Source organism: Megascapheus bottae, chromosome 28 (assembly GCF_031878675.1).
Source record: "Megascapheus bottae isolate mThoBot1 chromosome 28, mThoBot2.hap1, whole genome shotgun sequence".
Classification (NCBI taxonomy): Eukaryota; Metazoa; Chordata; class Mammalia; order Rodentia; family Geomyidae; genus Megascapheus; species Megascapheus bottae.
In genome coordinates, this window is record NC_143536.1 from 14,297,233 (window position 1) to 14,315,788 (window position 18,556).

Below are 18,556 nucleotides of genomic sequence, written 5' to 3' on the forward strand. Positions count from 1 at the left end.
TTCTCTTCTGACTACACCCCTGCCGGTATCTGTTATTGATAATGGCCATTCTAACTGGGGTGAGGTGGAATCTCAAAGTTGTTTGAATTTGCATTTCTTTTATGGCCAGAGATGTGGAGCATTTCTTCATGTGTCTATTGGCCATTCTTATTTCCTCTTCAGAGAAGTCTCTTATGTCTTCAGCCCACCTTTTAATGGGATGGGATGGTTGTTTTAATGGGAAGATTTGTTTTTGAGGGATTTAATTTCTTGAGCTGTAGGTATATTTTAGATATAAGACCTTTGTCTGTTGTACGTCAAGTGAAGACCTGTTCCCACTCTATGGTTTCCTAATTATCTTGCTGGCTATGCCCTTTGCCATACAAAAGCTCTGCAATTTAATGCAGTCCCGTTTATTCAAACTTTTTGTTGTGTTTCAGGGCCTTTCTTTTTAAAGTTTTGACCTGTGCCAGGGAGCCCAGTGTATCTCCTATTCCTTCCTGCAAAATCTTCAGGGCATCTGCTTTTACCTCAAGTCTTTAATCCATCTGGAGTTGATTCTGGTGCAGGGACAGGTAAGGACCCAACTTTACTTAGCTACATGTGTTTAGCCAATTTTGCTAGCACCATTTGTTGAGGAGGCTGTCTTTCTTCCAGCCAGTATTTTTGGCTCCTTTATCAAAGATTACGTAGCCATAGGTCTGTGGGTTGATTTTTGGGTCTTGAATTCTATTCCATTGATCCTTGGGCCTGTTCTTGTGCCAGCACCAACCTTTTTTATTGCTATAGCTTTGTAGTAGAGTTTGAAGTTTGGTATTGATATTCCTCCAGCACTGTTCTTTCTGCTAAGGATTGTTTTTGATATTCAGGGTCTTTTATTATTCCATATGAATTTTTGGATTGCTTCCTCTATTTTGTTAAAGAATGACATCGGGATATTGATGGGTATTACACTAAATTTGTAGATAGCCTTTGGCAGTATTGCTTTCAACTTTTTTTTTCTATGTATGTAGTACCAAGCAAACGAACCCAGGTCTTTGAGCATGGTAGACAAGCACTCTACCACTAGGCCAAACTCCCAGCCCCAGAAGTCTACAAATTGTTACCTGAAAAGGATACATTAATAGAACATTTCTTGCCCCTCTATTTGTACCTTCACCTTGAAAATTTCAGGTTAAAAGAGCAACTAAGATAGTATGTTGAGAACAGAGGTTGCATTACTAATTTGAAAAACCAGTAACCATTACCACTATACCTGAGTTTTCCAGATACAATGACAGAATGCCCATAAATGTCAATTGTCACAACTAATAGTCATTCGTTTCATGGAAATTCACTATTCCTGGAATGGTGGATATGTCAAAACTCTATACAATTGGCTCACAAGCCTAGCTAGTCTTGAAGCCAAAAATCTGGTTTTCAACACGTGATTGGCTGTGCTAATTCCATGCAAAATGATCCCCACATGTTTTTCCAAACTCAAAGAACTGAAGCTCCAGCTGAGAGTCGCTGTACCTCCTACAAATGAGGAGGTAAAAATGAATCTGTCTGGGCTCCTACCTGAGGATCAGGAATTGTCTCCTTAGAAATTAGCCCATTCCATACAGGGACTAGCTGGTGTCTGGAATGTAAGATTGTGACCATTACTCTGACATTGAAAGGCTTCAACATTCATAGTACATAGCATTAAAAATACTTGAGATCAGGAAGGGGTGGGGGAAGGGAAATGGGGAAAAAACATAAGAGGTATCAATGTGTGAGAAGCAATGTACCTCCTATCTGGTGAATGATAACTGTTACCCCTCAATACATTACAATAAAAAGTTTTCAAAATACTGAGGTCTTTCTCGTGGCTTAGACACTAAACGTTCAATGTACGATGTACTGAGAAATGTCTGTGGGTCTTGCTAGAATGCAGATTCTGGGACCTTGGAGAACAGGATTGTCACTAAATGCTGTTTTGAAAGACCATAGTCAGAGAAGCCATATTTAGAGCCACTTATTCTTGCTGGCAGAGAAGGCTGCTGGTTGACAGAAAGGACAGGAATGCATATCTGAAAAGATGGATGGATGAGAACCTTTATATAAAATTAAAAGTGATCATATTTTGTGCTGGCAGCCTGAAAGACCTTGCTAGAAAGATGCTCAGTATTCTAGAATGAGAGAGTGTGTCACCATGCAAGAACGTGCCTAAAGCTATCAATCAGAAAGATAGCAAACCCTGGCCTGACACTGCAATCTTTGGTGCTGCCTTCTGGTTGTATAGGAATGAGCACAAACACAGGCAGGGAATGTCCGTCTCTAACCTATCTGCTAGTGGTTAGCACACTTGACCTGAAAGAAGTTCCCTCAAATATCTGTATCGCTCAACTCTGTGTTCTAAGTCATAAAAGAAACCCACCACTGCAACAGACCATCCAATGGCTTAACATTTGCCTGCTGCTGGTGTCATTCACAAAGAGGCCCAGGTCAGGAACTTTTACACCTGCCCTGCCATTGCCCTCCTATATTCTGATCTTCACATCCTAGTTTGTGACACAGAACATCTGACCAACTTCATTATTGAAAAGAAAATAATAAAGCATGTCTAACTTGAATAAATGAGTATCATTGATGAATGATTTCAGGTGCCAGTTTTATTGAAAATCTATAGTGGCTTAGAATTGTCTAAGTAGTAGATAATTGTGGAGAGCATGAACCTGGTGTTGAGGAAAGATAAAATGATGCAGGAAAATAATACACAATGTAATCTGTTAATATTTTGTTGCTTGCTACACTGTTGACAGTGGTGATACACAGTCACTAAATCTGTCCTGGCCAAGACATGTTCAAAGTCCTTTGGGAATGTGAAGGATTTTTTTTTTTAATTGTAAAGGTGATGTACAGAGGGGTTACAGTTACATAAGTAAAGTAATGAGTACATTTCTTTTTGAACAATGTTATCACCTCCCTCATTTGCTCCTGCTTTCCCTCCCACAAATACTCTCCCCCAAGCTCCCTCCCCGCCCCCCCCCAGTTGTAATGTTCATTCCCAACATAGTGTCTATAGGAAATAGATAAGTATTTCAGCCATCCCTGACCCATAGTGGAAGGCTTCCCTTCATCTTTTTTTTTTCCCACTAAGTTCCCCAGAAATGTCCTACAATTAAGTAGAGAACTTTAGGAAGAGATCCATAATGCAAGCATCCTGATAACACTGTGAAGAAAATTTAGAGACCAATCTTTGATCAATTATCCTCTGGGGTAAATAAGGGCCCTCTGTGTAAAAACAAAAGGGAGATTGTGAGATTTCTTATACGGATTCACCAGAAAGACTCACGTCGTTTTATTTCTAGCTTCAGAGGTAACATGAGAGGGCAATATAGAAATGCAAGACTCCAATGAGGATAGAAGAGGGGAAAGAGCACTGTAATAGAGGAAGGGAAGGTCAAAATAATGAGTTGGATAGCTTGGGAATGAGAGGAAAACAGTGCATAAGTGCTATTATCTACTATAGGAGGAAACAAAAATAGCAATTTTGATTTTTCTCTCAAGATTAAGCATTACTAGAAAGCCCGCATTTATAATTAAAATTATCTTAACATTCTGTTAAGCTTTATTACCCATACAAATATGTTTTGCTGTCAGGATTACACATAAATAAGCTAGGATGTGTATTTGTTTCTTGATTCCTGAAGAAGGTATCCCTGTTTTAGCCTGTCTCCTTGCAACTATTTTGTAATAATTATCATTAATTACTAGCAATACATGTCCACAGATGTCTGCATAAGCTACAAAAGTGAAAACTTTCCTTTTTTGATCTTTCTAATGAAAAGACAAAATTGCACTGCTCCTTTTCCATCCCTCCCACTCCTGGTGGCTACATTTTATGCTGAGTGCCAGGCCTGGGGTAGCCTGGAAGGGAGCATTCTGCCCCACCCCTCAGCGCTTAGGGATACCACCAGCAGCTCAGCAGCAGCTCACCTGCAACTTGGAAGTCTACTTGGAGATCTACTCTGCAAGTGCTTTCTATCCGAGGATAAGACACTCTGGGCTGTGAGAGAAAAGAAGCTCTCTTCTTCCAGAGAAAGTCAATGTTGGTTAAAAAAATCAATACTTTTCTGTCATCCACCTATGCTTCAAAGAAATTCCAGGCCCAGTGAAATCAACATAATGACCAAGTTGAAACATAATTATTCTTTCACTTCTTCCTTTCCTCTCTCCCTTCTTTTGTCCCTACCTTTCCTCCTTAGTTTGGCTAGCTGCAAGCTTAAAGACCCCTTGTTCCAAAGCATGGGGATATGTTAGTCCAACAGGCTCCTTCCCCATAGCTTATGCTCCTTTCCCAGGAACTGGCAGACACCTTCCCAGAGAGTTCATCACTGGGCCCATTTGGTACAGGCAGCAAATAACAGGCTTGAGATAGCACTCTTTGGAGGCACTTACAACCACATAAGGTAACAAGATCTCCTCCAAGTGACCTGCAGTCTGGGTAGCTGCTGAGCCCTTGTCTACTACTTGGGCAGCTTCTGTGTATGGCTCAGGGGTAGAGTGCTAGCCTGGAGCTGAAGAGCTCAAGGACAGAGCCCAGTCCCAGAGTTCAATCCCCATGACAAGGAGGATGAGGAGGATGAGGATGACGAGGAGGACGAGGAGGAAAAGGAGAAGGAGAAGGAGAAGAAATTCTTCATGAAACCTCACTCAACGTGATGAAGTCCCTGCCTCCTAGCTCCTCCCTTAGATTATAGGTAAATCACCTCGGGCAAAGGCCAGTGTTTTTCCCCCGTGAGAGGAGATCTTACCAGCTCCTTCTGCTGGCAATAAACCTTTCCTTGTGCATGGGGTGTGTGCGTAGTTTTCTGGCAGGGCCTAACAATGGTGTCGTGACTCGCATCCAGTGCGCTCTCGGTGAGTTCTAGTCCGTCCCCCAGCACACACACACACACACACACACACACACACACACACACACACACACACACACACACACACACACACTTTTGGAGAATCTGAGCAGCCCCAGGAGTCTGGTTCCGGATCGCTCCTCTACGAACCACCCTCTCCCCGAGAGAATGGTGACTCCAAGGGTCCGGACTTGTACACAGTCCACCTGTCCGCCCAAGCACCCCCCTTCACATCCAAGCCCACGGCCTTCATCCAGCTGCCCGGGGTAAGTGGACTTGAGCTCCGCACAGTGACATTTCTTCCTCGCTATCGGCTCACAGTTTTTCTGCAAGTCCCGGACCCAGCAGATCCGGGTGACAGCCCCACCCGCTGTTTCCCACTGCAGCATTCTCCCTGGGTCGAGATAGAACGGTTCTAATTGAACATGTTCTAATCGAGCTCAGCATCGTCACCACGGGAAACTGTCATGACATCCCCGTGTTCTATGGTACCTCGACGGCCACCATCCTTCCCCCACCCCTTGCCATACTCTAGGAGTGGCCACAGCCCCACCTACCCTCCTCTACCCGCCTCCCCCCCCCCCCCCCCCCCGCCCACGTCTCCAGACCCCACTGGCCTGACAAGGCTTCCTCTCCTCATCTGGCCCGGACCTTCCACTTCTCACACCCACCTTACAGGATCTCGCGAGATTTCGCCCACCTCCCTGGATCTCGCGAGATTTCGCCCGAGGCAGGCCTGGGAAGCCGGGCTGGGGATGTGCTGAGTCATCCTGGCTTCTCTTCCTCAGGTCACCGAGGCGCCGCTTCGCCGCCGGGCACGCGGCGCGGGCCGAGGGAGAGGTAAGTCACGCAGACCCTGTGGTCACCACGGGCCCCCCCCCTCCCGGGTCCCCTTTTCCGTGTGGGAGTGGGATATGGAAATGTGGGGTGGAAGCGCGGAGCCCTGGCGACCACGTGCGGAGCGGGAGGCGGCCTCACGGGGAGGCGCCCCGAGGCCTCTGAGCTCGGCACGCGCCCCCATTGGCCGGCTGTGGGTGCCTGAGAAGTGGGGCGGCCGCCCCGGCGCCCCTGCGGGTGCTGGCCTCGCCCTGCTGGGGTCCCAAGATGGAGGCGTGGGGCGGGGGTGGGGTGGAGGGGGGCAGGACAGAGGTCAGTGCGCCTGGGGAGGGGACACCGTGACCAGCCCAGCCCCCCCACCTCAGATTGTCCTCAGGTCCCGCTGAGAAGCTGGGGTTGGGATTTGGAGTGCAGAACCCGACAGTCGACGCCTGAAATCCTGGCAATGAAGAGACTTTCTGAGCAGGAGGACGAGTCCGAGGGCAGTCCGGGGTACGTGGAGGGTGCTTCAGAAACCAAAACAGCAAGCAAGGAAAACGAACACTATCCCAGTAGTGTAAAATGTGTCCTCCTTAGGGCAGGATGGAGTGTGCAGTGTTTGGCTTTTTATTTTTCTAGACAGTTCTTGCAAGACTTTCTACAAAAGTGAATGTATAATGAAATTTGAAGAAGAAAAATGAAGGATTATTGTCCCTGAGTGCAATCTTGTCTGGATAAAGAGAGCCTGAGGTTGAAGAGTCACTGGCCTTAGGTGTAGCCTTTGGGCCTTTCATCATCTTAGTAAATCTCTGAAGCCCAGAGTCTGGGAGTCTTTTTTAATTGAGAGCCCCTTTTGTACCCATTACCTTGCATCTTGTCATCATCCTTCAGTAGAATAGGAAAAGATAGCTTTTTATTTTAAGTTTTATTTTGGTCTTTAGTGTCTACACTGTTGGTGGGAGTGCAAACTCGTTCAATAACTATGGAAAGCAGTATGGCAGTTCTTCAAAAGACTGAACATAGAGCTCCCCTATGACCCAGCAATTCTACTCCTTGGCGTTTACCCAATGCTCCAGAAACAAGGACATAATAAAACCACTAGCACAATGATGTACCATAGCAAAGATGCCCTTCAGTAGATGATTGGATCAGGAAGATGTGGTATTATACACAGTGGAATTATATGCTGCCATCAGAAAGAATGACATCATCCCATTTGTAAGGAAATGGAAAGACTTGGAAAAAAAAAATTTGAAGACCCAAAGGAACATAGGGGCTCAGTGGTTTCCCTCATTTGTAATGTTTATTTTTTATTTTATTTTTATCTTAAAGTAGTTGTACAAAGGAGTTGCTGTGATTAGCGCCACCCTTTCATTGTTCTCTCCCACCCTTCTACCCTCACCCCTGAATTTTCTTAATATTTAGGATGTACATTGCATTTTTTTATTATAATTAGTAAAAGGGTTACATGATATTTGCCAGATAGAAGGTGCATTAATTCACATACCCTTGATACCCTTTCACATGTCTTGGTACCCCTTTCCCTCCCCCCCCCAACACCCCCCACCCGTCTTGGTTTTCCCCCCTTCCCTATCAAATTTCAAATATCCAAATACAAATAAATTCAATATATCAGATAACAAAGTGAGATACTATACCAATATGAGATAACCAAGGGACAGCAAAGGAGATGGGAGACAACATAGTACATTAAGGACAACAATCATTCATTATATGGCTTTTGTTTCAATATCCTGGAGGTCCTTTCAATTAGCTTCACATTATATGGCCTTATGTACATTGCATTTTATGACTGTATTTTATCCCCTCTTCCTCTTTTCATTCATCTACTCACATCCCTTTGATTCCCTCCCCCCCCTCAACTTTCCAGTACCTGATCTTTGTTAATGTCAGGGTAGAACTGCCTTTCAGCTCAGGTGTGCTGGGATCAGGTGGACGAGGCTCACATACCAGGGTTTCAGAGCAGCCCCAGCAATGGCACAGAAATATTGAAAGATCCAAACCACAATTCAGGAGCAGAGGTTTTGAAACCACCTCAATATTCTCTAAACAGAAAAAATGAAAAATAGTGAATGTTAGACTTTCTGTGAAGATTGATTTAGCTGTTGTAGTGAAAAATTCTACTGCCATTTTGTGTCCAGTGGGTACTCAATACTGGAACCCTTTGGTACTAATCTCAGTCTCTTGAGTAACTTTTGCCTAGGAGCAAAAGTGTTTGCCTAAGAGTTAGTCTCTAGGTCTATAGGATGTGGGGTTGTGCTAGGCCATTGGTAATGAAGGCAAATATTGAAGAAAGCCATCTCTAGAAAGAGTCAAGGAGAAGGAAGTATTCACCTTCTGTTTTTTGGGAGAGTTTGTGCAGAATGGGCATAAATTCTTCTATACAATTTTGGTAGAGTTCCTGGGAATCGATCTGACATGGACTTTTCTTTGTGAGAGCTATCTTCATTGTTTGTGAATATGTCATTAGAAGTCCATTTACATTTCCTCTAGTGCCAGTTTGTATCTGCTCCAGCCAGAGTTCTTAAGAGGGATGGAATAATGGAATGTGTGTAGACAAAGACATTCATGGATGGATAGATTGGTTGATAGATGGATGTATATAGATTGATGGATGGTAGATAGGGAGGAAGGGAGATACAGTACATAGGTAGATAGGTAGACCAGCAAGGGATTTATTAGGGAAATAGGCTTACATGGATGTGGAGACAGAGAAATTCCAAATGCCAACCATGAGCAGGAGACTCACTTTAGTGAGTCTCAGTCCAAACACAAGGTGCCAGAATCAGGACAGCTGTTAATTAAAGCTGGTCCAAAATGAAAAGCTGAGTCTCCAGGCTCTTAATGTGCATCACAAAGTTAGAAGGTCAGAGCCATGAGCTCTGCTGCCCAAAAGCAGGGGAAGATAATCATCTCATTCTTCTTGAAGTGGAGATGAGATCACGATGATAGAAATTGTCATGTTGTGGGGTGGGGGTGGGGGGGAACTAGAGAGAAAAAAAGGTGAGACATTGGACATTGATTCACTGCTCTACTGTCTCTCAAAGATAATTTCTATAACAATCATACATTTAGTTGGTTTTATATTCTATCCTTCTCTTTGGTAAATGGATGGCCATGTGATTCAATCAGTTAAATGTATATAAAGTTAAACAAACTCATACCAGAATTCACTGAATAACATAAACTAACTTTGATTTTTCATTAAAAACTTGGAAGTGTGAATGCATAGGTTGCCCCGAAAGTCATATGAGAGCTTCTGATAAATCAGAGGAGAGACCCAGAGGCCTGGAACATTGGTGTCAATGCTGGTGCTTTTTTCTTTTTTTGTCATGGGGCTTGAACTTTGGTATGGGTACTGTCTCTCAGCTCTTCACCTCAAGGCTACCACCCTACCCTTGAGACATAGCCCCACTTCCCAGTTAATCACTTGATTAATTAGAGATAAAAGTCTGTGGCTTTGTATTGGCTTTGTGTTGCCCAAGTTGGCTTTGAACCATGATCCTCATATTTCAGCCTTCTGAGTAGCTAGGATTACAGGCGTGAGCTACTGCACCTGGCTTGTGTGCTTCTTGAGGTCTGGGCAGATGGCTCTCTGCAGTTAGCTAGGACTGATGAATCAGGAACCTTAGCCAAAGGGACAAACGGGTTAGCACTGTACAGATATTTCAGTTCCATGTAAATGAACAAATTTGGCTATTGCCTACACCAACACAGTTGTGCCTTAATTTCAGATGTTTTTATTTCTGCTTTGTTTTACGATTTTTATACAAACCTAAAACAATATATTTTTTAAGAAAGCAATTTGATTTGTAAGAATTTTACTTGGTAACATTTCAAATTGACCAGTTGTTATAATTTTGTAGCATTTATGGTCACAGGTTATTTGTGTAAGTTAAGTCTTTATTTCCTCTTATTTTTTCTTTTGTTTTCTTTTTGAATTTTATGGAGTGAACACTTGTAGAAGAGTACTCAGGAACAACATGGTGATTGTAATTACTTATAATACCTGAAAATTGGTAAAAGTAGATTTTAAGTGATCACAAATTAATGATGTATGTGATGATGCATATATGAACTTGAGTTAGCTATTCTATACACTTCATAATGTCATATACAACATAAAAGTGGTACTGTGGTTCAAGGGTAGAGCACTAGCCTTAAGAAAGCTCAAGGATGGTGCTCAGGCCCTGAGTTTAGTCCCCAGGACTGGCAAAAAAACATGCCAAATGTAATGTCATATAACTCTGCAAGGTTAGAGGTTGTTTTTGCTTTTGTATTGCTAGTTATAGAACAGCGCAAACTATGATTTATAAAGAGACTGATTTTGATTTATACTTTTGCTTCAAGTTCAAGGAGCTGCATACCAGAATGGCTTTCAGGCTGGCAGTCTTAAATCAGCTCAGAGCAGCACTGCAAAAGACAGGTATGCGCATTCACAATACATACCCACCCTGAGCATGGTGGCACACACTTTTAGTGCCAGAAAATTTTTTTGTGAATCAGGGCCTGGGTGCGTTCCTTAAGTTCTTTTGTGCAAGGCTACTTCTAATTGGAGATAAAAGTCTCACAGACTTTCCTGCCTGGGCTGGCTTTGAACCCAAATCCTCAACCTCCTGAGTCACTAGGACTACAGGCATGACCCACCAATGCATGGCAATGCCAGTATTTTGAAATTTAGTAAGTAGATATCATACTGGGACACATAGAAAGCTGAGACCACCCTTGTATTTCAGGGAGAACCTATCAATGTTTGAAATGCCTCATCACACATTAACCACATGATTGGATTAACCAATTCCTGAGGGTAAAGCTCTAATGACCTATTAAAGGTTCCACCTATAGAGATGAAATTCGGAGGGATAGACCATATTCACAGTTATCAATGAAGATTGATACTATTAACTGTCTGTGTTAGAGAATTATTTCATGAGGAATTTAGCTTTCAGGAGACAGACACTGGAAAATCCTGGAAATGAGTATTAAGATGAGCAAAAATAAGTGAAGTTGTTGAAAGAAGGAAAATCCATCAAATTGGATTTTATAAGTTCTCTCCTTAAGCAGTGCTCTCAGGTAGAGCCTATCCCTTCAAATATGCCTTCAATTTCCTGTCTGAGGGTCTGTTTGGAACTTGAGATAAGGGAGTGTATGAGAAATACATGATTCTGGTGATGAGAAGGAAGGAGCAGAAGAGGAATTAAACAGGGACATGATTTGCTGATCACACAGAATCTAAAGCTGGCATTTGAGACTGCTAGACCCGGTGGGACTATGATGAAGTTTGTAAGTTTATGAGTATCTTTATAGCAGCCCCATTGCACACAAAGACATGACTTGAGCCACTGGAAGCAAATGTTTTCTTGTTTTACACTCACATTACCAGCTTCATGTGATTGTCAACATATGCTCATCAGCATCTGAGCAAAGGGAGCATTTGAGATTTCATTCAGTCACCCAGGAACGCAGAAAAAGAAGTAATGGAGAAAGGACTCCAGCTAACCTTAGACCTACATAAATGCCCCTTTACAATGTAACGTAGTGGAGATTGACCATCCTGAGTACTTTGCAGTTTCACCCTAATGAGCCTAAAGACTCCTCAGCCATTGCCACCCACACCAACATTTTCCAACACTCTTTCCTATCTCCCTAGGTACCCGAAAAACCCCTTGGGAACCCTGTTAATCACTGACTGCCTACTTCTTGAATCTGTTTCTGAGCCCCATCATCAGTCAGCTTGACTTATATCTACTGTCAACTTGTCCAAGGTAAGCCCTAAAACTCTCCAGACTTTGCTAGAGAGAACTTCTACCACCCTCCAGGACCTGGGCATGGATGTGTATATGTGTATGAAATCACAGATCCTCAGTTCACTGCCATCATGCTTGCATGAGCCGCTTTTCCCAGCTCATGTCCCTCAGCTTTCATAGGAACCCCTTCTCATGGCCATGCTAGAGATAGCTTACACCACAGGGATGTCTAAGCTACAACGTGTGTCATGTCCTGCCCCATTGGAGAGCAGTGATAACCAAAGTTAGGTTATACAAGAGTAAGGTTCCTCATGTTCATGCCAGGCTGCTGAAGTTGCTGCGTATGGGTGACCTAAAATAACATGGACTGGTTCAGTGTAAACTCCTGTCCTTAATGTGGTAAAATGACTTTCTGTGACTGGTGGCCAAGCCAAAACCTCTGATACTTGCCTACTTAGCTGGGTTCACATAACCATAGCTTTATTCGTACTTGTGGGTCCTGAAGCTCGGAATGGATGTGCTTCTGGAAAATCACAAAGCCAGATGTTCAAATACCTGGCCAGATGTTCACAGTAAATAGGAAAAGGAAATGTAAGCAGGGGTTAGAACACACTGTGACTTTGGAACTTGATGAGATCATTGGAGAGACAAATCCTAGACAATCAGGAATCTGAATTTCAGGAGGATTATTTGGCCTAGGGAGTACATGTAGATTCTGTCCGTTAATGGATTGTTGTAAAGAAATGGCCAGAAGTTAAATAGAAATTACTTATTATATGGTCTGATATTATGGAAGTACTAGGCTACTTCATACCCAGTGAGATGCCTTCAGTAGACTGATACATTTCAGATCCTAGGAAATATTGAGATAGAAGCAGGTGAATGTGAGGCTGTGGAAATAAAGGTAACCTAAAGAACAGTATCCAAAATAAAGAGGATCTTATACTGTGTCGTTGGAACTGTTGGCTGAGTAGCCTAACAAGCATGAAGGTTTCCTCTAAGTCAGTCTGATTCCCCCATACCAATGTATTCTGTTCCCATGTTGCCTCAATTTTGTCAGTCATGTAGCTTGAACTCAGAGCCTGACTTGCTGTCCATAAGCCCTTTTGCTCAAGGATAGCCACAGTGCCACTTCTGGTTTGGGGGTAGCTAATTGGTTAAATTGGATAATGGTCTCATGGACTTTCCTGCCCAGGCTGGCTTCAAACCGCAGTTCTCAGATCTCACCTTCCTAAGTGGCTAGTATTATAGGTGTGAACTAGAAGCATCTGACTTGCCCCCACATTTTGATACAGCATCCTGGAGAGTACCTGGGATCAAGATGAAACTCCCTTTACACATTTCCATGAGCAAGCTGATGTTCTTGGATAGCACTTATGTGGGACTAATGACTCATGTACATGCTGTTGTCATGGCTGAAGGTTAACAATGTCCTACCTTGACATATGTCACGGTTGAGCCCTTCATCCTCTTCTCATAGCAGTTATTTTTTTCTTCTGCTGCCCCTTTCCAGACACTTAACCTAAGCCTCAAAGAAAAAATGGTACTATCAAATCTACCATCTCTGACAGAAGAGAATACAGAAATCTGAATGACCAATGGTACTAGGAAAGAATCTTTCTTCTTTTCCATGATATATACCCTGTTGTAGCATCATTTGATATAGATCCACCTTTCAGAACTTATTCTCCAAGATAAGACAATATCATCTGTGGAAATACAAAAAGAGAAAAACAATGAGTCATTAGAAATTTGGTTTCATTAAATGAAAAATAGAGGTAATGATAATACCAACAATTGCCACGTAAGATTCATAGGTTCATTGGTGCTAAGTTATGTAGTCTTTATCAGAGTTTCCAGACACAGATAGCCAAAATCAGGGCGGCCCAGCCTAATAGAACTATTTTTGTCTGGTAAAAATATAGAATAAACAAAACATAGATACATGTCTTGTGTCCATTCTTGCTGCTGTAACAAAATATTCTATACTATAGACAGTACCAAGCCATCCCATGAAAGATTGCCCTCTTGTGGTCAGTGGAGGATATGTAATCAGTTACCTCAAATTTCTCTGAAGTTCTACTCCTGGCTTGGACTTCTGGACTACCAGGGTAGATCTGTCCCACCAGAACTCAATTACATTTTATCCTTGTGATCACTTCTCTTGTTTTGCCAGTGTCATTGACCTGCCTTGGCAGGTTGGGAATCAACAGGAAAGGAATGATAAAAAGAACCTAAACAAAAGACTGGATCCACACTTGAGCATTGTGTTCACTATAGGTTAAGTAAGTTATAGGTTAATAAGGCAAAAATAAAAGAAATTTTCTGAAGTAGAGATCTACCAGTTCTCTCCTGGAATCAACTCATGTAAACTTGAATACTGGATACTTCTCCAATATACTTCTACATTTTATGCCTTCAGAGGCACCATGATATAGTCAAATCAGCAAGAAGTCTGACTTGCACAGCTGCTGTATGAATCAAGGACCAGTTTGAGTGTTTACAGTGATGTCAAAGTGTGTAACTAAAAGGAGATTGACACTAGGGTGGGCTATGAGAAGAACCAGGGAAGATAAAATATACAAGTATACACAGCTGCTTCTTGTGAACCAGGCCTCACTTCTCATCACAAAGTCCCAATCATCTCTTCACATCTTCCTGAGGACTTCAGGCTCTAGGGATGAAAAAAGGGAGTTTTTTTTTCTTGGTGTGGGTGTTTTGTGTGTTTATATGCCAGTCCTGGGGCTTGAACTCAGGGCCTGAGCACTGTCCTTGGGCTTTCTCAAGAGCTCTACACTTGAGCCACAGCACTATTTCCATCTTTTTCTATGTATGTGGTACCGAGGAATGAAACCCAGGTCTTCCTGCATGCTAGACAAGCACTCTACCACTAAGCCAAACTCGCAGCCCTTTGGTGGTGTTCTTCATGAGAAGTGTACCTAATATAGGGTATTGCTTAAGTATTTATCCATATTGTATATTCAAATCAGATTATCATGTCTGTCACCTCTAAGAGTTACCATGTTTATGGTAGAAAATTGTAAATCCTTTTTCCTATCTTTGTATTTTTTAATTTTTATTATAAAGGTGATATACAGCGGGATTACAGTTACACTTTTGCCTATCATTTCTGAAGCACATAGTATGTTGTTTTTTATCTGTTTTGAATTTGAACACCAGAACTTATTTTTCCTGACTATAGAATAGTATCTGTTGATCAAACTTTCTCTAGCCTTTCCTCTGTTTACATTTTGTTTTTACCTCTGCTGAATCTGTTTCTACATCTACATATTTACATATACCTGCATCAATAAGGTAATCCTTAACTCTCACTAAGTATACCTATGTACCCTTGGCTCACTTCTGGACTCTGCTTGGTTCTCTTTGATCCTGACTTCATTTCTTGGAGTAAATTTCTCATGAATGTAGCCATTATATCAAAGTTATATAGAAACCATGTAATGTAGTTAATCTTATGGAAGATGTTGTGTCAGTGCTACTGGCTCACTCAGTTCCAGAGAGAGAAACTTCTCTCCACTGTACACAATGACTTCTCCTAGATGAGACCTGGGACAAAATATGGCATACTAGGATCCTTCCATGAACCCCAAAGACTTGTTCATCAGAACTACCTATTGTAAGAGCTGAATAAAGGGATCGACTCTGGGGGACAGTCTCAGAGGCCAGGGTTCAGCTATAATGTTATATGGGGACCAGGTCAGTTTTTCCTTCCCAAACTTTGGAGGGGTCACCATCCAGATTGTTACCATCATCGGAGACATCATCTAATTATGATCTTCAGGTCCTTTTGTTAATAAACTAACAACCCTAAAACCTAAGAAACACAAAAACAGTTCGCCTGAACTCAGCAGAGTAAAATGGACTGGGGTGACCATGGCTATAAAATCCCTATACTTGAGAAGACTGGTTCAGAAAGTACCCCAGCTAAGGCCCTCTTTTTGCTTGTTGTAATTCCTCTATTGGAGTTGTGTTGCAGGTCGTTGTCTGGTTCTCCTTTGATTCTGGTAGACCAAAGAAAGATGCCAAGCAAGAGGCTGATGGAAGTCATGCTTCATTCAAAGCTGTGAATCTACAAACTCATCATTGGGTATAGTATATAGTAACAGCAGCATACCACAACAGCACACAGTCCAGTAGTAATATCACCCATTACTTAGCCCAGTTTTATTTTTTCCCAGTGAAGTGTATTCCCCAGTCATTTTTTATCATTGGGATCCTCTGACTTGCTCACAGCTCAAGACAGTTTTATTATAATCTGTTAGTCAATTGGGGTATGCTCCCTTGTGTTCTGACCTCATTTTGCCATTTCTCAAAAATGCTTATGTGAACACACAGTACACTATCTTCAGAGTACACAGTACACCATCTGCCAATATACAGATTGTTAATTGGGTAGCCAAATGTGTATGCCCCATTATGTGAATCAGAGTGTTGGCCCACTGGCATACAGCCCAAATATTTTTCCATCTAGCTTGTCTCCACAAGGTACAGTGCCCTTCTACCCAGTTGGTTAGTTACATGATGCTTCCTACAAAGTAAGGCCTTGGTACATGGGCTGTCAAAGTGCTTCTCACATTTATGACAACTAGTCAGTGTGTAACTCAACTCTACATGAAAGAGAAGGGTAACTTTATCTGCCATTCTTGTGTGTACCTTTCGCCCAGTCTCTCTACCTCTGATTTATTTATACAGTTCCACAGAGTCCTTTTGTTTCTGCTCACAGAGCCATGTTTATGATAGGACCATATCTGCTGCTGTTGTTGCTGCTTGTTGCTGACACTATTCTTTTGAAATGCCAAAGAGATGCTCTATGGAGACAATTATAATCTCTGAAAACGACAAAACCCATTCACACCTCTTTTTCACCCTACAATTTTTACTTGATCTATGTATTTTAGGGTAGATCGCATTCTTTCAGTAGCTTATTTTCGTGAGCAGATTCTGAAAATAGATGTAGTTAAATATCCACTTATGAGCAAATAAGTTAAACATCTGTGGTAAAATTTTAACAGTTATATCTAAAATAATTATACCGTCGTAAGAATGTTCTTAGGAAAAATATTCATTTTCCTCATTTACTCAGTAAGGTAGACCATCATTGAAATGCAAAGTGATCGATAATTTCTTCACTGAATTCACACTGGAAAACAACTTTATACTAATGTAAACAGATAACAAAATATATACTTCAATAGTTGTATTCTTGGAGAAAATTGGCTTTTTGTAATTGCATTTCTGCTAATATTTTATCTAAGCAGAAAGTTAATTTGCTCTAGAAGTAATAATAGCTTAGAAATGATACAAACAAAACAAGATGTTTTGTTTTAGACAAGAAGTTTGTCTAAAAGTCAATTTTTTATTGTAATTAATAGAAGGGTTACATTATATTTGCCAGATAGAAGCCGCATTACTTCACATACCTTGATACCCCTTCTCATGTTTTTGTCCCCATTTCCCTCCCCCCTCGCCCCTCATCTTGTTTTTCCCCCCCTTTCCTATCCTACTTCAAATAAACATACATATAATACTATCAGATAACAAAGTAAGATGCTGTAACAATACGAGAATAACCAAGGGACAACAAAAGAAATGAGAAATAGCATAGTACAATCTCACATTATATGGCTCTTGCTTCCATTTCCTGGTGGTCCTTTCATTTAGCCTCATCCTATATGGCCTTATGTATCTAGGTTTTGCCCTATTGTAAACCTCTGCTAGGAGAGTCCAAGGTTTAGACTAATTATGACAAATGAGGGAAGCCATTGAGCCTATGTTCCTTTGAGTCTGGCTTACTTCACTTAATATGATTTTTTCTAAGTCTTTCCATTTCCTTGCAAATGGGATGATATTCTTTCTGATGGCAGCATAGAATTCCATTGTGAAAAAATATATCTTCATGATCCAATCATCTACTGAGGGGCATCTGGGTTGGTTCCATATCTTTGCTATGGTAAATAGTGCTGCAGTGAACATCATTGTGCTAGTGACTTTAGTATGTTCTTGTTTCTGGAGCATTGGGTAAATGCCAAGGAGTAGAATTGCTGGGTCATAGGGGAGTCTTTTGAGGAACCAACATACTGCTTTCCATAGTGGTTGAATGAGTTTGCACTCTCAGCAACAGTGTAGTAGTGATCTCTCCTGGCAAAATCCCCACCAGCATCTATTATTAGATTTCTTGATCCTGGCCATTCTAACTGGAGGTGAAATCTCAAAAGTCATTTTGATTTGCATTTCTTTTATGGCTAGAGATGTGGAGAATTTCTTCATGTATCTATCAGCTATTCTTAATTCTTCTTCAAAGAAGTCTCTCTTTAAGTTTTTGGTCCATCTTATAATGGGATGGTTGTTTCTTTGGAGTGATTCTTTGGTTTCTTTGATTGTTTTGGAGTGATTCAATTTTTTTACTAAAAGTCAGTTCTTGAAATAGGTTTACTCCTCCTCCATTCAAGTCTCACTATTTGACTATATTTGGGAGGTGACAGGTCATATTTTAAAAGAATAATGTGTGGATTTAGAATTGTTTCTGAAATAACACAACAGATGTATTAAAATGTAATATTGTACAACCTGTTTTCAAATATAGTGTGTATAAAATGTAGTGTGTATATAGCAACTGTAAGGCCACACCATAAAAATTGAGATCTATCTCTGAAACTTCTGTGACATGCTATTTCTGTAGTGATATGATCGTGTGTGTGTGTGTGTGTGTGTGTGTGTGTGTGTGTGTGTGTGTGTTCTCTGGTACTGAATGCCACATTCTTTGTTGAGTTTTTTTGTCAGTTAAGGATCTTTATTTAGCCAAACCAAACCTAAAATCAACCACCACAGTATTTATCAATTTCTCATATGGTTATGTAAAATTAAGACTCTTGAGATTTTTTTTGCACAAATACTTCCCTATACAATAATTTCTGTAGATTCTTTTAAGTTGTGTGCATAGGTAACAGTATATTCAATGTTTCACAATTTATTTTTGTTCTCATAATTGTGTTAATCCCAACAAGGCAATCCTTGGGCCTTTAACTCCTTAGTCCCATTGAACTACTTCAGTTACTAGTTATTAAATATATTAGCATAAGAGTATGTAAA

General features: G+C 41.4%; 1 protein-coding gene across 1 annotated transcript; it reads left to right on the plus strand.

Moving 5' to 3' along the window:
* Window positions 1–4,796: 4,796 nt before the first annotated feature.
* On the plus strand, window positions 4,797–11,458 carry LOC150045254 (uncharacterized). Its single transcript, XM_090320074.1, has 5 exons — window positions 4,797–4,866; window positions 5,249–5,350; window positions 5,628–5,702; window positions 6,065–6,191; window positions 11,350–11,458. The coding sequence occupies exons 1-5, from the start codon at window positions 4,797–4,799 to the stop codon at window positions 11,435–11,437; spliced, it is 462 nt and encodes a 153-aa protein (XP_090176200.1). The 3' UTR covers window positions 11,438–11,458.
* The last annotated feature ends 7,098 nt before the right edge of the window (window positions 11,459–18,556 follow it).